The sequence below is a fragment of the Pyxicephalus adspersus genome, chromosome 6 (genome assembly GCF_032062135.1).
Source record: "Pyxicephalus adspersus chromosome 6, UCB_Pads_2.0, whole genome shotgun sequence".
NCBI lineage: Eukaryota > Metazoa > Chordata > Amphibia > Anura > Pyxicephalidae > Pyxicephalus > Pyxicephalus adspersus.
This window is the reverse complement of record NC_092863.1, coordinates 81,539,709-81,554,972: the sequence shown is the minus strand read 5'-3', so window position 1 is coordinate 81,554,972 and position 15,264 is coordinate 81,539,709. Positions and strand designations below refer to the sequence as shown.

The following is a 15,264-nucleotide window of genomic DNA, read 5'->3' as shown; positions in this document are numbered from 1 at the left end:
ATAAATATTGTGTAATAATAATAATGTGTTGAAAGCAGCACCTATATATTTTGGGGCATGATCACACTATTTTCAGTACCTCAATTCACTAATAAAATATTTAGCATTGATTACCAAGAAGCAGTTAATGTTTGTTGCATCAAAATATCTTATGCATAACTACCATAAAAATGCACATTACTTTTTAGCAACTCAGGACAGCGCAATCCATCAGCTTTGTGGAGCACTGCAGTGTACATTGTGCTCTATTGTACAGTGTGCAATGAATTGGACCACAACACATTGCACACAGCTTGTATCTTACATTAATGTATACATTTTGGAAAATGCTGTCACAATGCAACATTGTGGTTATTACCAAAGTGGTTTTGAAATTGTGTTGTGTTTTTGTGCACTTGAATAATATTTAGGTAATGTTGTGTTACATTTTTTTATTTTGCTTTTTCTACCATCTGTCAATAAAGTAAAATCATAAAAGGTTCAATTTCTAACTCTAAAAAGGAGCTTCTCTAAGCCTTAGCATACATAAAAAGTGATTCTACAATTATCCTTCACCATCTTAATTGCCCCATCCCCAGTGGTTCCAATCCATTTTTGGTAACTTTTTGCCACATTTTGGGGAAATTCTCTGCTTTGTTCTAAGTGATCTATAAAACTACTTTTTCCAGCAAGAGCTACCTTCCATAGGGATTTATAGTACACATGAAAACTGTACTACACTGCATATTCACCACATTTAAATAAAAACAAAGGTATAAATATAGCCTTAGAGTACAGAAGACCACAATTCTCTTACCTTTCACACCGCAGTGTCCTTTGGTACTTGTATGTCGCTGATGGATGGCAGACTTCCTGTAAATGACATGAGGGTGGCCCTTTTCCAAGCTAAAGTGATTGGAGTTTTCTGTTACGTTGTCTAAAGGTTCAATAAAATATTCTTCATCTTCAGTAGCGATTACGCCATGCTTGGATGGAAAAGAATAGGAAAGGGATTTAGGCAAGCTGGGGAGACTTGAGCTATTTGCATTAAACCTGATGACGTCTGGGAAATATAACTACAATGTGAATATTTCCACTTTTTTTTCTATATCTTTACAGAAGAAATGCATTAATCAACCTGCAGTGCGTGAAGCAAACAGTCTGCTCCAAAATGAACATTTTATCCACCTTGCCAGTGATTGAACAGATAATGTACAACTTCACATTTCAGTGCAGAGCTTAACAGCTGGACTCAACAGCCAGAACATGACGTAGGTCTCCAGCAACCTCCATGAAGCGTATCACCAACCCACTCTACAGTCAAAAGCATCCTTTATATTCTCTAAGGTCAAAAATATAATTTGGCTATGCACCTCTACTTTGTCCTAAAATATATAGTAAGAGCCATGGTACTAGCAACTGTGAACACCAGCAACAGGGTTCCCCATGCAAAAAAGTTAGAGAAATACTGGCCTTTTTCCATGTCGCCACTTAGTATCCCACCAGTTAGGAAGCCACACACAGAAAAAGTAGGGTATTTATTTTCCAGGTTTGCTGGCTCACCCAGCTTCACTGACGAAAGTGTATCCTCTCCAGCCTTGAAGGGCTTTATTAAATCCGGCCCAGTAAAGAAACAAACCCCATCCTTTTGAACCATCTGTAACACTCTCACTAAAGTGGGCATTTACATAACCAATATACTACCCCCATCCCATGGTAAGTTACAGTGCCATTTGTTTTGAATGCCACCCATGCACAATTACTGTAGTGGGCAATGCACCTGCACTACAGTCCACTAAAACACACATACCAGGATAAAGGCACATGTCCACTTTTCAATGTGTTACTGTGCGCTGCTCACTTTTGTAGCTGCTTTGTTGGCAGGTACCTTAACGTATGGTAATGAATAGAATGAATGCTCATTAAGCGGACAGTGCTTGCCTTAAACCTGAATAATTAGCAGCATTCATTAATGAAGTAAATAGTTGAAGGAACTAATGTAACTTCCAGCAACAAGGTCAACAAGGATCTTTTTCTAAATCTACAACACTGAAATTGTATGAGCCCACATGCCATTAAGCCATTCATTTTCAATGTAGTGCAAATTAAAATGAAAATTAAATTCATTGACATGTCCCTTTAACCTTAACCTGACCCTAAAACTCAAAATTACATACAAAATTGTTTTAAGCATCTACTGCTGTATATCTTGACATGTTTTAGCAAGCTTGAACATAAAACACAGGAATTTGTGGTTCACAAATGCACATTCTAGCTGGCCAACTGTGTCAAAATGATCTCTGTTTGGCCAGTCTCTACTGTGTAAAATGCCAACTTATAACTTGCTTTCAGAATACTTTAATGGAATATAAGGGCAATACGGGGTGAACTGACAGAGACCTGCACTAAATAAAACCAGAGGGTGGTCTAAGCGCAATGTGCAGACTTCTATCCCCCAAAATACAACCCTTCATTTGACCCTGTTGAACCTATACCCAAAACCTAACCCCTTAACTTCTACATCTCCCCCTAACCCGATCCCATTAAAGATCTAAGCTCGAGAAAACAAAGGGAAAACCTGAACCGAACCACTATCACACAAATACCTATCATGGTACATATCACAAAATATATTGTTTTCACTGTGCTGGAAGATTACCAAGTCTGATGCTATAGACTTCTGACACTGAAAAATGTTTTCACTTACATAATTGCTTACAAATCTAACTCAACAGAGCCCTCGATTATGAACCAAGTACTTGAATTATGATATTCTTTATTATATGAATCACATGAATTAGCTCATAAAGTGATATTTATTGTTTAAAAAGTTCAGCTAACAATATCGTGAGAAAAAGTCATATAGAGGAAAAACAAGGTATACTCCAAAGGACAAATCTTTAAAACTAAAAATGAAAGAGAATTGACAATAATGAATATTGTGCCAAAATCTGAAAGAAAATACACTGCATGTAACCAGCAGTATATGCATTTTACTTTTTTCACACTACTAAAAGCATTTTTGAGGAACCAAAAACAATGATGAACAACACCGATCACCAAAGTCGTTACACTAGACAGAAGTTAGGACATTGTAACAATTAATGGGAATACAGGAACTGAAGAGGGCATTTGGTCTCAAAATGAGAAAGGAAATAAACACTAAACAGAATGACAATCCATCACTAAGCAATTTTATTTACATTGCCCCCTTTGTTAGGTAGACTATAGTGTACCTATAACAAATTATAATTTTTGGTATACCTAGTGGTCAAAGGAACACCAAATTGCTTTCCTTTAAAGCTGCCGCTGGCTGAGTTGATATATGGCACAAATAAGCCAACTTAACTCCAACACCCTGAGAGTATTCAGACATTTAATATTCAGTGAGCTGTAGTTTCTAGTCCAATATGTGTCCTATAGGCAGCACTGTAGACAGAAAAAAATTTCTAGGCACCATTCAATTACTATAACCAGCAGCCTTGCATGGATCAAGATTACCATACACTATATTTAACATTCTTCTAAAATACAAACTAATGCCAGTGTTGAACAAAACAACTTTATAGTGAACCTGTTGCCAGGCATTATATATATATATATATATATATATATAATATCGACATTAAAGTATTTACATATTCTCAATAAGCAGTATATTACATTTACAACAAGCCTTCATTGGCCTTTGGATCCACAAGCACCGTGGAGCAATAAAACTCACACTCAAAAAGTTCACAACAAGAACAATGCAGTCTTTCAAGTCGGCTGTCTCAGCAATTTGGCGTTTCTTGCTGCACCCTCTGTGTGCTGCAGAACCTAAGAAGTGGATGCATGGCTTGCTCGAACACGGCTTTCATTTTTCTACAGGTAGGGAGCCCTTAGAATGCATAGTCACACAGTCAGACTGGCAGAATCAAACTGTATTTTAAACATTTACTGTATTGTTTGTGAAAAACTATTGGAAACTATTCACAATTTTTATATTGGGTTTACAAAAACATTAAAGAAATATTTTTATTAGAGAAAACTTTTATTTTGTGTATGTGTTTATAGATTTCAAGTTCAAAGCATGACAATTATGTAACTGAGCTCTTAGTATTTACAATTATCTCACATAATTGTGTACTTTTCTTGCTTGTAAACATTAAAGAAAAGCTAAAACAAAATTGCTAGGACATGAAAGAGTGAAATTAGATAATTTGACCAGAAGAATAACTTGAATAGCAAAATTTAAAAGAGAATATAACAACTGTTATTTTCTTAGTTGATCTCCACAGGAGTTACTCCACTCCACTCCGTCTTCGGCACATGTTCCAAAATTTCTACAAAGTAGCCTTGGTGCTTGTTCATCTGGGCCTGTTCTCGAAAAAACTAAACTAAAAAGGGCTCATCAATGAGGTGGCTAGAGCACAAAAGAGCACATTGGTACAGAGGTGGCAAGTGCTGAGGCACACGTCGGTGCATTGGCAGCAAGAACATAGGTAAATAATGCTACACTGGAAGTAGGAGAGGTGGTAAGAGCAGGAAAGAGAATGGGGAGAAAAATATGGAGGTCAACAAAATATGGCGACTTGGTACAGCACAGGTGGGGGATTGGCATAAAGGTGCAATGGTGGGGAGGTTTCATGCATGCTGGCACTGTGGTAGTAAAAAAGGAAGGTATTAGAGTACTTACAGCCACAGAGGTAAATAGTGCCTCCACAATGAGCACTTATCTCTCTACCCAAGGTGAAGTTGGGGGGTTAGTAGAATGATCTACCAGGCCGGAGATTTCTGTGGCTGTTGAGGTCCCTGCAGAAGCACGGGTTACCTTCCTATTTGGTTTTACAAAGATCCTACAAAATCCTGCTGCTGAGGCCAAATACGAATAAGATGATTTGCACTTTCAATTTGATTTCCAGTACAATAAAATGACTGGATCTGAAGTGAGTCTGAAGTAATTTCAGCAGCTGAGCAATCATAAGCAATTGATGTTTGTTTTGTAAATACTTATTTAAAAAAGTAGTCGTGCTGTACAAACAATCAAGTAATTGATCAATTACCAATCAGAAAATGTATCAGTCCATCAGATTTGGCAGTGTGTACAATAACTTAAGAACAAGAAGTATGAAAGAACTTGCAACAAAGCTTGCTAAAGAATTGCAAAATAAGTATATAATTGTCCTTCTGTTGATGCCTACCCAAAAAATTCAGATTACTGACTCGTTGGAGTTGCTGGTTGTGCTTCATAAATAACCCATGATTGTGATATCTACCCTTACTTACCAACATTAAAATAGATCCAGCAGGTGGAGAAGAGTCCAGCCCCGCCATTGAGGAAGCTTAGTCAGTTATTTGGAGTAAAAGCAGCCTGAATTAAAAGAATTCCTGGGGGCCATACAGTGGGTCCAACTGTGTAGAGATCAGCTACTTGCACTATTGGTAAGTTGTGTTTTTGCATCTCTTCCCCACCATGAGTTTGTTATAAAGCTTGACTGTAAACTAGTATTTCACTTTGTTGTGGTTACTGGGATGTTTAAATCACATGCTTACTAATTGTATCTTTCAGAGACTCTGGTGTTTAGATGTCAGCTCCCAAATTTCCAGTTTCTAACAATGCTGCAGCCATAAGGGTGTCAAACTCCATTATAGATATTCAGAATTGTAGAATAAAGCCAAATTAGAAGTCCAGATGTTAAACTAGAGCATGACACACAGAAAAGTGAAAGAATGAAGAAACAAAATTTACCAAGAAAAAAAAATTCTACCTAAGTCTTTATAAATGCATTATATATACCGTAGATAATAAAGTCCACAAAGTAATAGGATATAAAGCCTTATACAATACAGTGGGCCAATAGATGATTTAACCAACCTACGCACACCAAATACCATCAAACTAAAATATCAAATATGGGAAAAGTAAGCTTTGTTTTAGGGAGGTATCCAACATAACATGTTTTTCTACAGCATTTAAAATCTGTGGTCAAAAAACCTGTGTGTCCTTCTTGTGCAATTCTAAACGTACATATACATACTGATAACATCAGAAGTTACTAAACAGTAGGAGGAAATATACATATTCAGACATTCTCCAGGCTAAGACAGTTTTCTAAATATTAATAAAAGAATAAGATAATATTGATGAGTAAAGACTTATGTATGCAACATGCTGATGTATCAAGGACAATCCACAGCACTTACTAAATGCCACAAACTTTCTGATACATGATACCTATCATGAAAGGCATGCTCTGGCAGCAGAAAAAGGGCAGAGTGTTCCTATTCATCATTGTAAGTGATTTGTTTACAGAATGAAAGAATCGGTTGAAACAATAAAATACAGGAAGCACTTTGGAAAGGATCTGCAGTGCTCAAAACGCACATTGCTGGTGTTCTCTGTATTTTCAGCAGTTCTAGTATGGAATATTTTTACAGACTTTAAGAACCCTTAGTATCCCTGAAGCAAACATGACAGCTAAATTCTAAAGGCTAAACGACAACGGCATTAAAATGGGTCGACCACTGTATTCCCAACATATACTGATCACCCTATGATGCATACAGGAAAAGGTGTATAAACTTGACCTAAGCATTTGGGAACTTGGAGTAACCACCAACTTCAGGGGAGACTGACACTCCCGGAAGATATTGTATCCATTAAAGTATCCATTATCTATCTACAGGAAAATATTTATGTAGACTTCTAGACTGGTGACATAGTTCCTTTACTGTATATCCAAAGCCAATTTTTTTTAACTTTCTCATACATACAGTCCCAGTGAAAGTGGCTTCCCAGACAGCAAGAAAAACCTTAGGACAAATAACCAAAGGAAACAGTAGTTTCCCAGTGGTTGGGAGCATCAACTGTTAAGCTTAACCAATATGAATGAGCATTGAATAGGCACTTGGCGCTTGTTAGTAAACCACCCCCATTCATTCACTTCGAGTGGCCACAGGTGGATGGTAACAGTAATCACACCACTACCTCCCTACTTGTTTTGTACACAATCCCTTAGAGGTGCTTTACCCTCTCCCCACTGAAACCTGCCCTAGGATTAGTTGATCCTGCATGGCTCCAGGTAGCTGGCATGTTGCCAGCCACACGATCACTCACACCACAGCTTTGGTTCTTAACCCCCCTGGCCGTCTGAATAATGAGTATTTTTAAATGTAAAAGCGGTTCATTTAAAAATACTTTCTATTTTAAATTTCCTGCCGGGTTCTGCCTCCCAGCTGCACGGGTAGGCCCTCCAGCCTCAGGCTCGCGAGCAGATGCATGGCTGGCATCTGCGTCCCCTGGCCTTGCGACCCCAACGTTCACACATCAGGGACGCAGATGCCGGGCATTGCTGGAGCATGCCGGGGGCACCACTGGAGGAAGCTGTGGGAACGTGGGGACCAGGTAAGACTTAGAAACTCCCTGGAAATTTCATCCCAAGTGTGGCTCGGGGTTACCGCTTTTGGCACTGAAAAATACCCCCTGCGCCACACTCGGGAATACCGCCAGGGGGGTTAAAGAACCAGCATATGCAGATTTGACAGTGGGCAGCACTGAGCGATACTGTAGTACCCACTACCACCCCTATTTGATCTGAAGGGTGCTAGTAGAAGGTAGAAGCTTGCCCTGAGGCAGCGGTTCACTGACATAAATTGGTGGTAATATACTATTGCCTTATTGTCAGTCTGAATATGGCCTAAAACAGGTCACCATTACCTCTACGGTTATTTGCTTTATTCTTAATACCAAAGGTAATCCCAGAGAAGCTATTTTCTATGAAAATATGAGTTGCAGATTTTGGCAGCCTGCTACAAGCCCAATGTAAACACACAGCAGGTGTTTCCAAGCTAGGTATAAAAACTATCTGCAAATCACTTTAGATTGTTTGTTGAGATACTTGCAAATGAAAAGCAGCTGGAGGGTAAGGGATATTTTAAAGCTATTTTAAAGCTTGTTGAGAATATGTAATATCCATGGCATCAGTTTTTGAAAGCCATTAAAATATAGCCATTAAGCCATTGAAAATAATGCATCAGCGTACATATCTTTTGTCATGGGGGGAGTGCCCTGAATAATTAAAGCTAAAGAAATGAAAATGAGAACAAAAAATTTTTTAAAAAACTTGTGACAAATAAATTACATTCTGATTGCTTCTATAGTTTAAAAGGCGTTGTGTGAGTGGTTGAGATGGCCAACAGCTTTATATTTGCCCTTGTATTTTCTCTCATTGTAAAGATAAATGGCAAACAAATATGAAAGGCACAAAATTTTTCTTCTCTGTATTCAAGACGTCAATATTATCCTAATATATATATATATATATATATATATATATATATATATATATATATATGTTTTTTTTTGGAAGCTGCATAAGTACTGGATCACAATAACACAAAACATTATAAAACATTAAAATTTTAACATTGAATTTTAAAACACATAAAACAAAACTCACCAAGCCATTGCAGTTGCTCAGAGCTACTTTTGTTGTGGTATTTTGGTCCTGTAAATATCCCGTGTAGTGACAGTTTTCAATGAAATCGTGCTTAAACTCAGGCCCATTCTTCCCCCAGTATTCTACTGTAAAGTGTTTGGAAACCAGATCCGTATTTAAAGTCAGGTTTAAGTGAAAGTGCTTGCCATAGGCAGAAATTTTAAAAAATAAGTTAGAAACTTCCTGCTCTTGATCTTTAGCGTCCGTACTCCTCTTCCTTCGCGAGTGTTTGTCATTCTTCACAGTAAAACTGACAAAATCCCCATTGTGGTCAACCCTTATAGGAACCGTCAGCTGGTAGTGTTCAAGGTAGGACAGGAACTCCCCTTTGTAAATGTAAGTCAGGCCAATCCATGAAAGGACCATGCAAAAGAAAGGAAAGTAATATGGAGTAGTACATACAAGACCATCCAAACAGTCTACTGTTTTATAAAAACAATAAAAGCATTATGTGTTTCTGTAAAATAATTAATAATAATATTGTTACACGTTTATGCACCGGGGACGCAGATGCCGGTCAGCATCTGTGTAGCCTGGCGTTGCCAGGGGAAGCAGATGCCGGGCATCGCTGGAGGACGCCACAGGCACCGCTGAAAGATGCCGCTTTACAATGGGAACCAGGTAGGACTTTAAAACTCCCTGGCAATTCCACCCCGAGTGTGGCTCCAGGTTACTGCTTTGGTATGGAAAATTTCTCCTGAGCCACACTCAGAATACCACCAGGGAGGTTAAACTGGTAGCTTTTGGTCACCCAAAGCCAGGCCTAGATTGGCAAACTGGCCAGCTTGAGAAAGGCTTTCATACTGGAGTATTTGTAGGCCGATAAAAGCACCTGCAGCCCATTTAGTTTTAAGCAAGATTTTTTTAGTACAATCTATTTTGGGTCAGATGTCTTTTTACCCCTGGTTTGCACAATGTTCTTTGGGGCTTAGAAAAGTAGGTCATTCACAGAATAAAATGTCCAGTGCAGTGTCTCTTACCAGTGTTCTGTGAAATCCTAGGGTTCCTCCAGGGGGTTCCTAGAGAAGTGAGTAATTTCAGCCTCTCAAGTCAGTTTAACTAACCACAATGATGTTTGTGGCCATCTGTAAGGGTGAAATTCCTCTCAATGACTAGCAATGTAAGAGGAATTCTTCCCACTGATTAGCACATTAATGTACTGTAAGCTGTGGATATAGTAATTATAGAAGGGGTTTCTTGAAGACCTGAAAGTTATTTCAGGGGTTCCCCTTATGGTAAAAAGGTCGTGAAACACTGATCTAGTGGGACAAAAACAACACTCTCTACTCACAATTAGGCTTTGCCCAAAGTAGAAGCTTACCGTCCACTAGCACCATTTTGCTGACATGTGAAATGCAGGTGGTGGACTTCTATAAAGAAAGGATTTCCTCCATAAGTCCTAATTATGTACTAGGCTTTGATTTTGACATGTTGGGCAGTATGAATAAATAAACACAAACATTTAATTTTATCTGAAAACACAGGTGATAACTTGGTAGACCATTTAGAGACATGAGAAAAACCCATGAGGAATATGAAAGTTAAAAAGCCTACCTTGAGAACTATAGGTGAGTCGGTGGTCCCTGTGAGATTCCGATGAAACCATGACAAGGCCCAATATCCAGGTCAACGTCTTCCACAAAAGTTCCATAATTTGGAAAAGAAGAAAACAAATATTTATTTCTTCTTTTTTTTAATCGTTTTCTGTTTGAGGCTACCTCTCTCCTACGATATTAGTTCTATCCCAGTACGGAAACATAACAAGTCCATGTACTCTTCCTTCTTTTCGTGCCACCACCTTAATTAGTGGCTTTTCAAAGGAAGATTTGCTTCTTAATATAAGACCGTCTCCTAAATTTTCTTTCTTCTTTGTCCATTTTTCGCAGTCCAGTTAAAAATGCTTGCAAATAGTAGAGACTTACAGAAGAGCAAAGAAAAATAATTCTTCACACAGCTTCTCAAGTATCATATAGGAAAATTAATGGAAGTGGGCCATTTCTGTACCTGTTAAAATAAAAAATAAAAATGTGTAAGTCAAACCAACTTTTACCTATGGTAAACCATAAGGCAAACCTTATAGCCATATGACAGAATGATTAGGACTTGGTGGGTATAACTAATGTTACAAAATATGGAGTAATTCAATTAAGCCAGTGTTGTTCATCATAGCCTAAATAAACATTTAAAAGACTAAACATAATTGGCTAACCTAAATAATGTGTCAAAGCCAGACAGCTCATTTTTCATTAACGACATAAGGAAAAACTATATAGTTTAATCTTCCCTCCCTTTTTTTGGAAAGGAAAGGTATCTGATTTCACAAAGTGATAAAATCTTTAATTGAGCAATCTAAAAAAAAAGAAAGAGCCGTATGAAATTTAAACTTTCATAATATTGCTAATGTAGATTTATACCCTTCGTATTGGCATTCTGGTGGGACAGCGAAGGAGAATCCTCTTATACTGCACATAGACTATTTAGTCCTGTGTTAGAATATAACTAGCACACTCACTAGCTCATTGCAATTGTCTTCTCTATACCAAGGAGCTAGGTAGGGCTAAAGAGAACAGGAGAATATTATACTCCTGAACACATGAAACAACTCACCTAATGCATGAATATGCTTGAAAAGACTCTGTACATGATGAGCCTGATTTATTAAAGACCTCCATAACTGAAGAAGATAGCTTATCATGGGAGAAACTGGGTGATTCAGCAGACCTGACATGGATTTCTTTAAATTATTTGCTTTTTATTTGGTAAACCATACCAGGTTCTTAAGATCATCCATGTTCTTCCATAACAGCTTATATTCTCCATTCTTGGAGAGTTTTAATAAATCAAGCCAAACGAGTTTATAGATCCTTTCTCTCCTAACCTTTCAGTCCCAAATTTTTAACTTATTTGTGTACAAACTTTTCATTATCTAGATATATGAGGCTAAGAGAACAAGGAATCCTTACAAGGCAACCAGCAGAAAACATAAGACATCCAAAGCACTTCATTGTGATACAACATCCAAAAATCAACGCCCAAGTCATTTTGATAAGTATCTAATAAGGAGAAGAAAAGGTAAAGAAAGGTAGTGAAATCAGACCTAAGAATTATTACGCAGACTTGCAGAACCTAATGGTTTTCATGTTTCCATTTTCCCTGAATTGATTTGTTTTCTTGCCTAGGGAATATACTTTAAATGGTCAATGGTGTGCATTTATAATAGGAATCCTGTATGAACTGATGGATCACAACACACATACTTTAGAGGAACTGCAGCCATTAAAGAGCAATGAATTAATCAAGTATGTCAAAAAGAAAGAGGTGTACTGCATAGGTTCATTCCAGTCTGAGACTCCTTTGATCTCAGAATTGCAACTCTAAGATAATATTAATTTGAAGTGTTTAAAGCTATCACCTAAATTACACAGACTTTGGAAGACCACAAACTGAGATACCTAAATAATGAAGTCATCCGGATGATGCACTAGAGGGAATGTTCACCAAATGGGGTCATGAATTCATTTTGTAGTGATTAATTAATTTATAAGATGTGGTTTTGTGAAATGTCATTTAAAAATGTGTGTATCTGTTTTAGATTGTATATTGTAACAATTGGCACTTCCGATCCTGAATATCATACCACTCCTTTATTCTTCAGGAACAAGTAATGATCAAAATACAAATCCTCCCATGTTACCTTCTAACTTCTTGGTCTCTTCCACTAGGAAATCTTGATGTGTACAATCTCTATCCCTTTGATAAACTCTACAACTGCTACACAACACAAATCCAATGCACTGTGTGTTGGCATATTATATCTCATATATATTTAAACCCTAACTGTAAAGTATTTGTATGGCAAAGGAAACAACTTTAATATTGTAAAATTTGAGGGTCAGTAGCTCTACAGTGCCTACAACTACAGAGGTCAGTGATGACTTGTCTATAAAATTACTTTATGCTTGCTAAGTATTTGTTATTAATAGAATATCCACAGGCAGGCCAAAGGATGGCTGTATAGTACACTTAACTTCAGTTATATTCCTGTGTTAAGTGTTTACATTGATATTCCTATGTTAACTATTTATATGATTAAGCTTTAAAACTTAAAACCTATTTAAAACTGTACATCCATCTTAGATTGTAATGTTTGCAGGGTGGTAACGCTACTGTGCAATTCCACTGCAGCAAAGTGTTGTCATTAAGGTAATGAAGAAGAAAATAATGGATCTCCTGGAAGTAACATCAGGTCATAAAACAAAAGAAATTATACTTGTTTGAAAAATGATTTCATGAGTTTTGCAGGTAAACACTCACACACAAGAAGAAAAAGGACTTTATCTTTATTTCCTGGGGTTGTTCTTGAAATATGCACAGAAAAGCTGTGACCATCCTGTAGTATTGTGTGGTCTGACAGAGTCATAATGTAGCTGGAAAACATTCCTTTTGGTGTTCACTTGGAAAAGTTTAAAAAAATAAATAAATAATAAAAGCCTATACTACTGGTATAATATTCCAGCTGTGTCATGAAACTGGAAGCGGAATGTCTGGAAAAGCTCAATTTATCATCATAAATTGCTGGGGGTCTCTCAGGCACACATAAGGGAATCGTTCCTCGCCCATGTTGAAATGCAAGCAGCACTGATGTCACTTCTAACCTGCCTCAACAAGAGAATACTAAAGTCTCCATTTACCTCTGTAACCATGTGCAGGATTCCAGCAAAAGACAGATCTTAATCAAGTAAAGTCTACTTTCCTGTGGAGATCTCGGATGCCATGTCAATCACGTGAAAGCTTAGGATTACCTTTTACAAGTGTACTTTGTTTAAACAGTAGGAACCTTTATGCTTAAAGGAAAACTTTACTTTTATTAAGGAAACAAAATGATACTCATACCAACAGTAGTTCAGTATTAATAAAAATAATATTGCTTTTACATTCTGCAACTGTTCACAAACTCCTAGATTGTAAGCTCTTCGTGGCAGGGTCCTCTCCTGCTCCTGTGTCACTGTCTGTATTAGTCTGTCATTTGCAACCCCTATTTATGTACAGCGCTGCGTAATATGTTGGCACTAAATAAATCCTGTTAAATAATAATAGCAACTTCACAGGCATATCTACCCCAAACCAATAGGATGGCTTATACTTAACATAACAGAAAGTGATGCTATACAAAGGCCCCCTTGTCTCTAATCCTACCTGTAGCCCTTAAGTTAACTATATACATGGAAGTTGATCGAGCAATTTAACTTTCAGTTCCATATTTTGCTGGAACCACAAAGCAAAGAAAGATTTAAAAAGCTGCTTACGATCAACCTCAAGGAGATAGATTTTCAAATTACCCTAATTAAGTGAAAAATAAACCACTTTCTACAACAATTTGGTTTCCGTAAATTGGATCACAATATTTTTTTAACCTTTTTTCCAATACAGAACCCAAAAAATTCCCCCTAAATTTAAACCCCTAATAAATGTACAGAGATGTGTAATTTGTTGGTGCTATATAAATACTGTTTATTAATAATAATAATAATTGAAAATGAAAATGTGGCAAACAAGAGAAAAGTCCCAGGATTATCCCTGCTCATTCAATTTGAACTTTTCCCAGACGTCTGCACACAATGTAAAATTTCAGGCATCCTAACATCCTAAGGCAAGCAGCCACTATCAGATGAGATACTTGCCAAGGGTGCTGCACATCTGGAGTGACGCTGGGGGCACTGCAATTATTCTTTTTACAGTATTTTTGTCTTCTTGTGGAAGCTAAGTTTCCTAAATTCTTTCGCTTTTTAAATGTGGAGTTTCATACACCATATGCAGTATAGTAAAATAAAGATGTAAAGTTCCAACAACCTTGGCTCCAGTAAGGCTTGCCTATGGAGGCATTTGTATTGTGCATCCAATATAATTTTTTTAAATATATTAGAAATTTATATTATTTACGAGCAGTCTACGCTTGCTTTTGCTGTGTGTCATGTTACTTTATATGGCTGTACAGAATTCACTACAAATCCACCCTAAACACAACCCAATCTGATCTTAGCCCAATTTTAAGCTGAGCTCAATCGCATCTCGGACACAAGCCAATTCTTTATATGGATAAGCACTCTGCAAAAGGGCTCATAGAAAAACTATTTTAAAAAGCTAGGAAAGCAATATACTGCCCAGGTTGATATGTAAAAAAAATTAAAAGGTACTGTACAGAATATGCTAGGGAATGTCATTAAATTGTTTGCGATGTCAGTATGATACTCAAGGACAGTTTCAGCCATATCATACACTGGAAATGCATATTTGGCTGTTTCTTTTACAATTAGCATGGCTTACATTTAGCAGTGACACCATAATCCAATTCATTTACGTTTAAGGGGGAATAGGGGGGCTGGCTTTTTTAAAAGTCGTTATATTGAAACCCCAATGGGAATGCAACCCCATGCCTAAAGTGTTCACACATGCACTAGAATGAAAAATAGCTCTGAAGGGTTGGGGCCAGCACAGACATAGCGACACCTTACAGAAATAATAACAGTTGGACTTCAGAAGTGATATAAACGAATGCTGTTGCAATAAATAGTACTACTAGTTTTCTAAACAAATGTTCATGGTGTACTCCAAGTTCAGCTGGTGGCCTTAGAGTTGGATGTGGCCATCCCAGTCTTCTACAGTTAGCATTTTTTCTTTTATTACATTTTTGCAAACATGTTAGTAAAAATCAGAAATCAAGAAACACGTGTCTTTTTCTGCACATTGAATTGCACAAAGTGGTGCTTCTCTGCGCAGGCACATTCATAGGAGTGACTCATAGGAT

General features: G+C 37.3%; 1 protein-coding gene across 1 annotated transcript in view; it reads right to left on the bottom strand.

Moving 5' to 3' along the window:
* Positions 1-15,264, bottom strand: part of ADAMTS6 (ADAM metallopeptidase with thrombospondin type 1 motif 6) — a 168,685-nt gene that overhangs the window by 131,214 nt on the left and 22,207 nt on the right. The window contains exons 2-4 of the mRNA XM_072416361.1: positions 10,014-10,463; positions 8,421-8,785; positions 797-965 (exon numbers count right to left, since the gene is read on the bottom strand). Of these exons, the coding sequence (XP_072272462.1) occupies positions 797-965; positions 8,421-8,785; positions 10,014-10,110 (631 nt within the window). The 5' untranslated portion in view covers positions 10,111-10,463. The remainder of the gene's footprint in view (positions 1-796; positions 966-8,420; positions 8,786-10,013; positions 10,464-15,264) is intronic.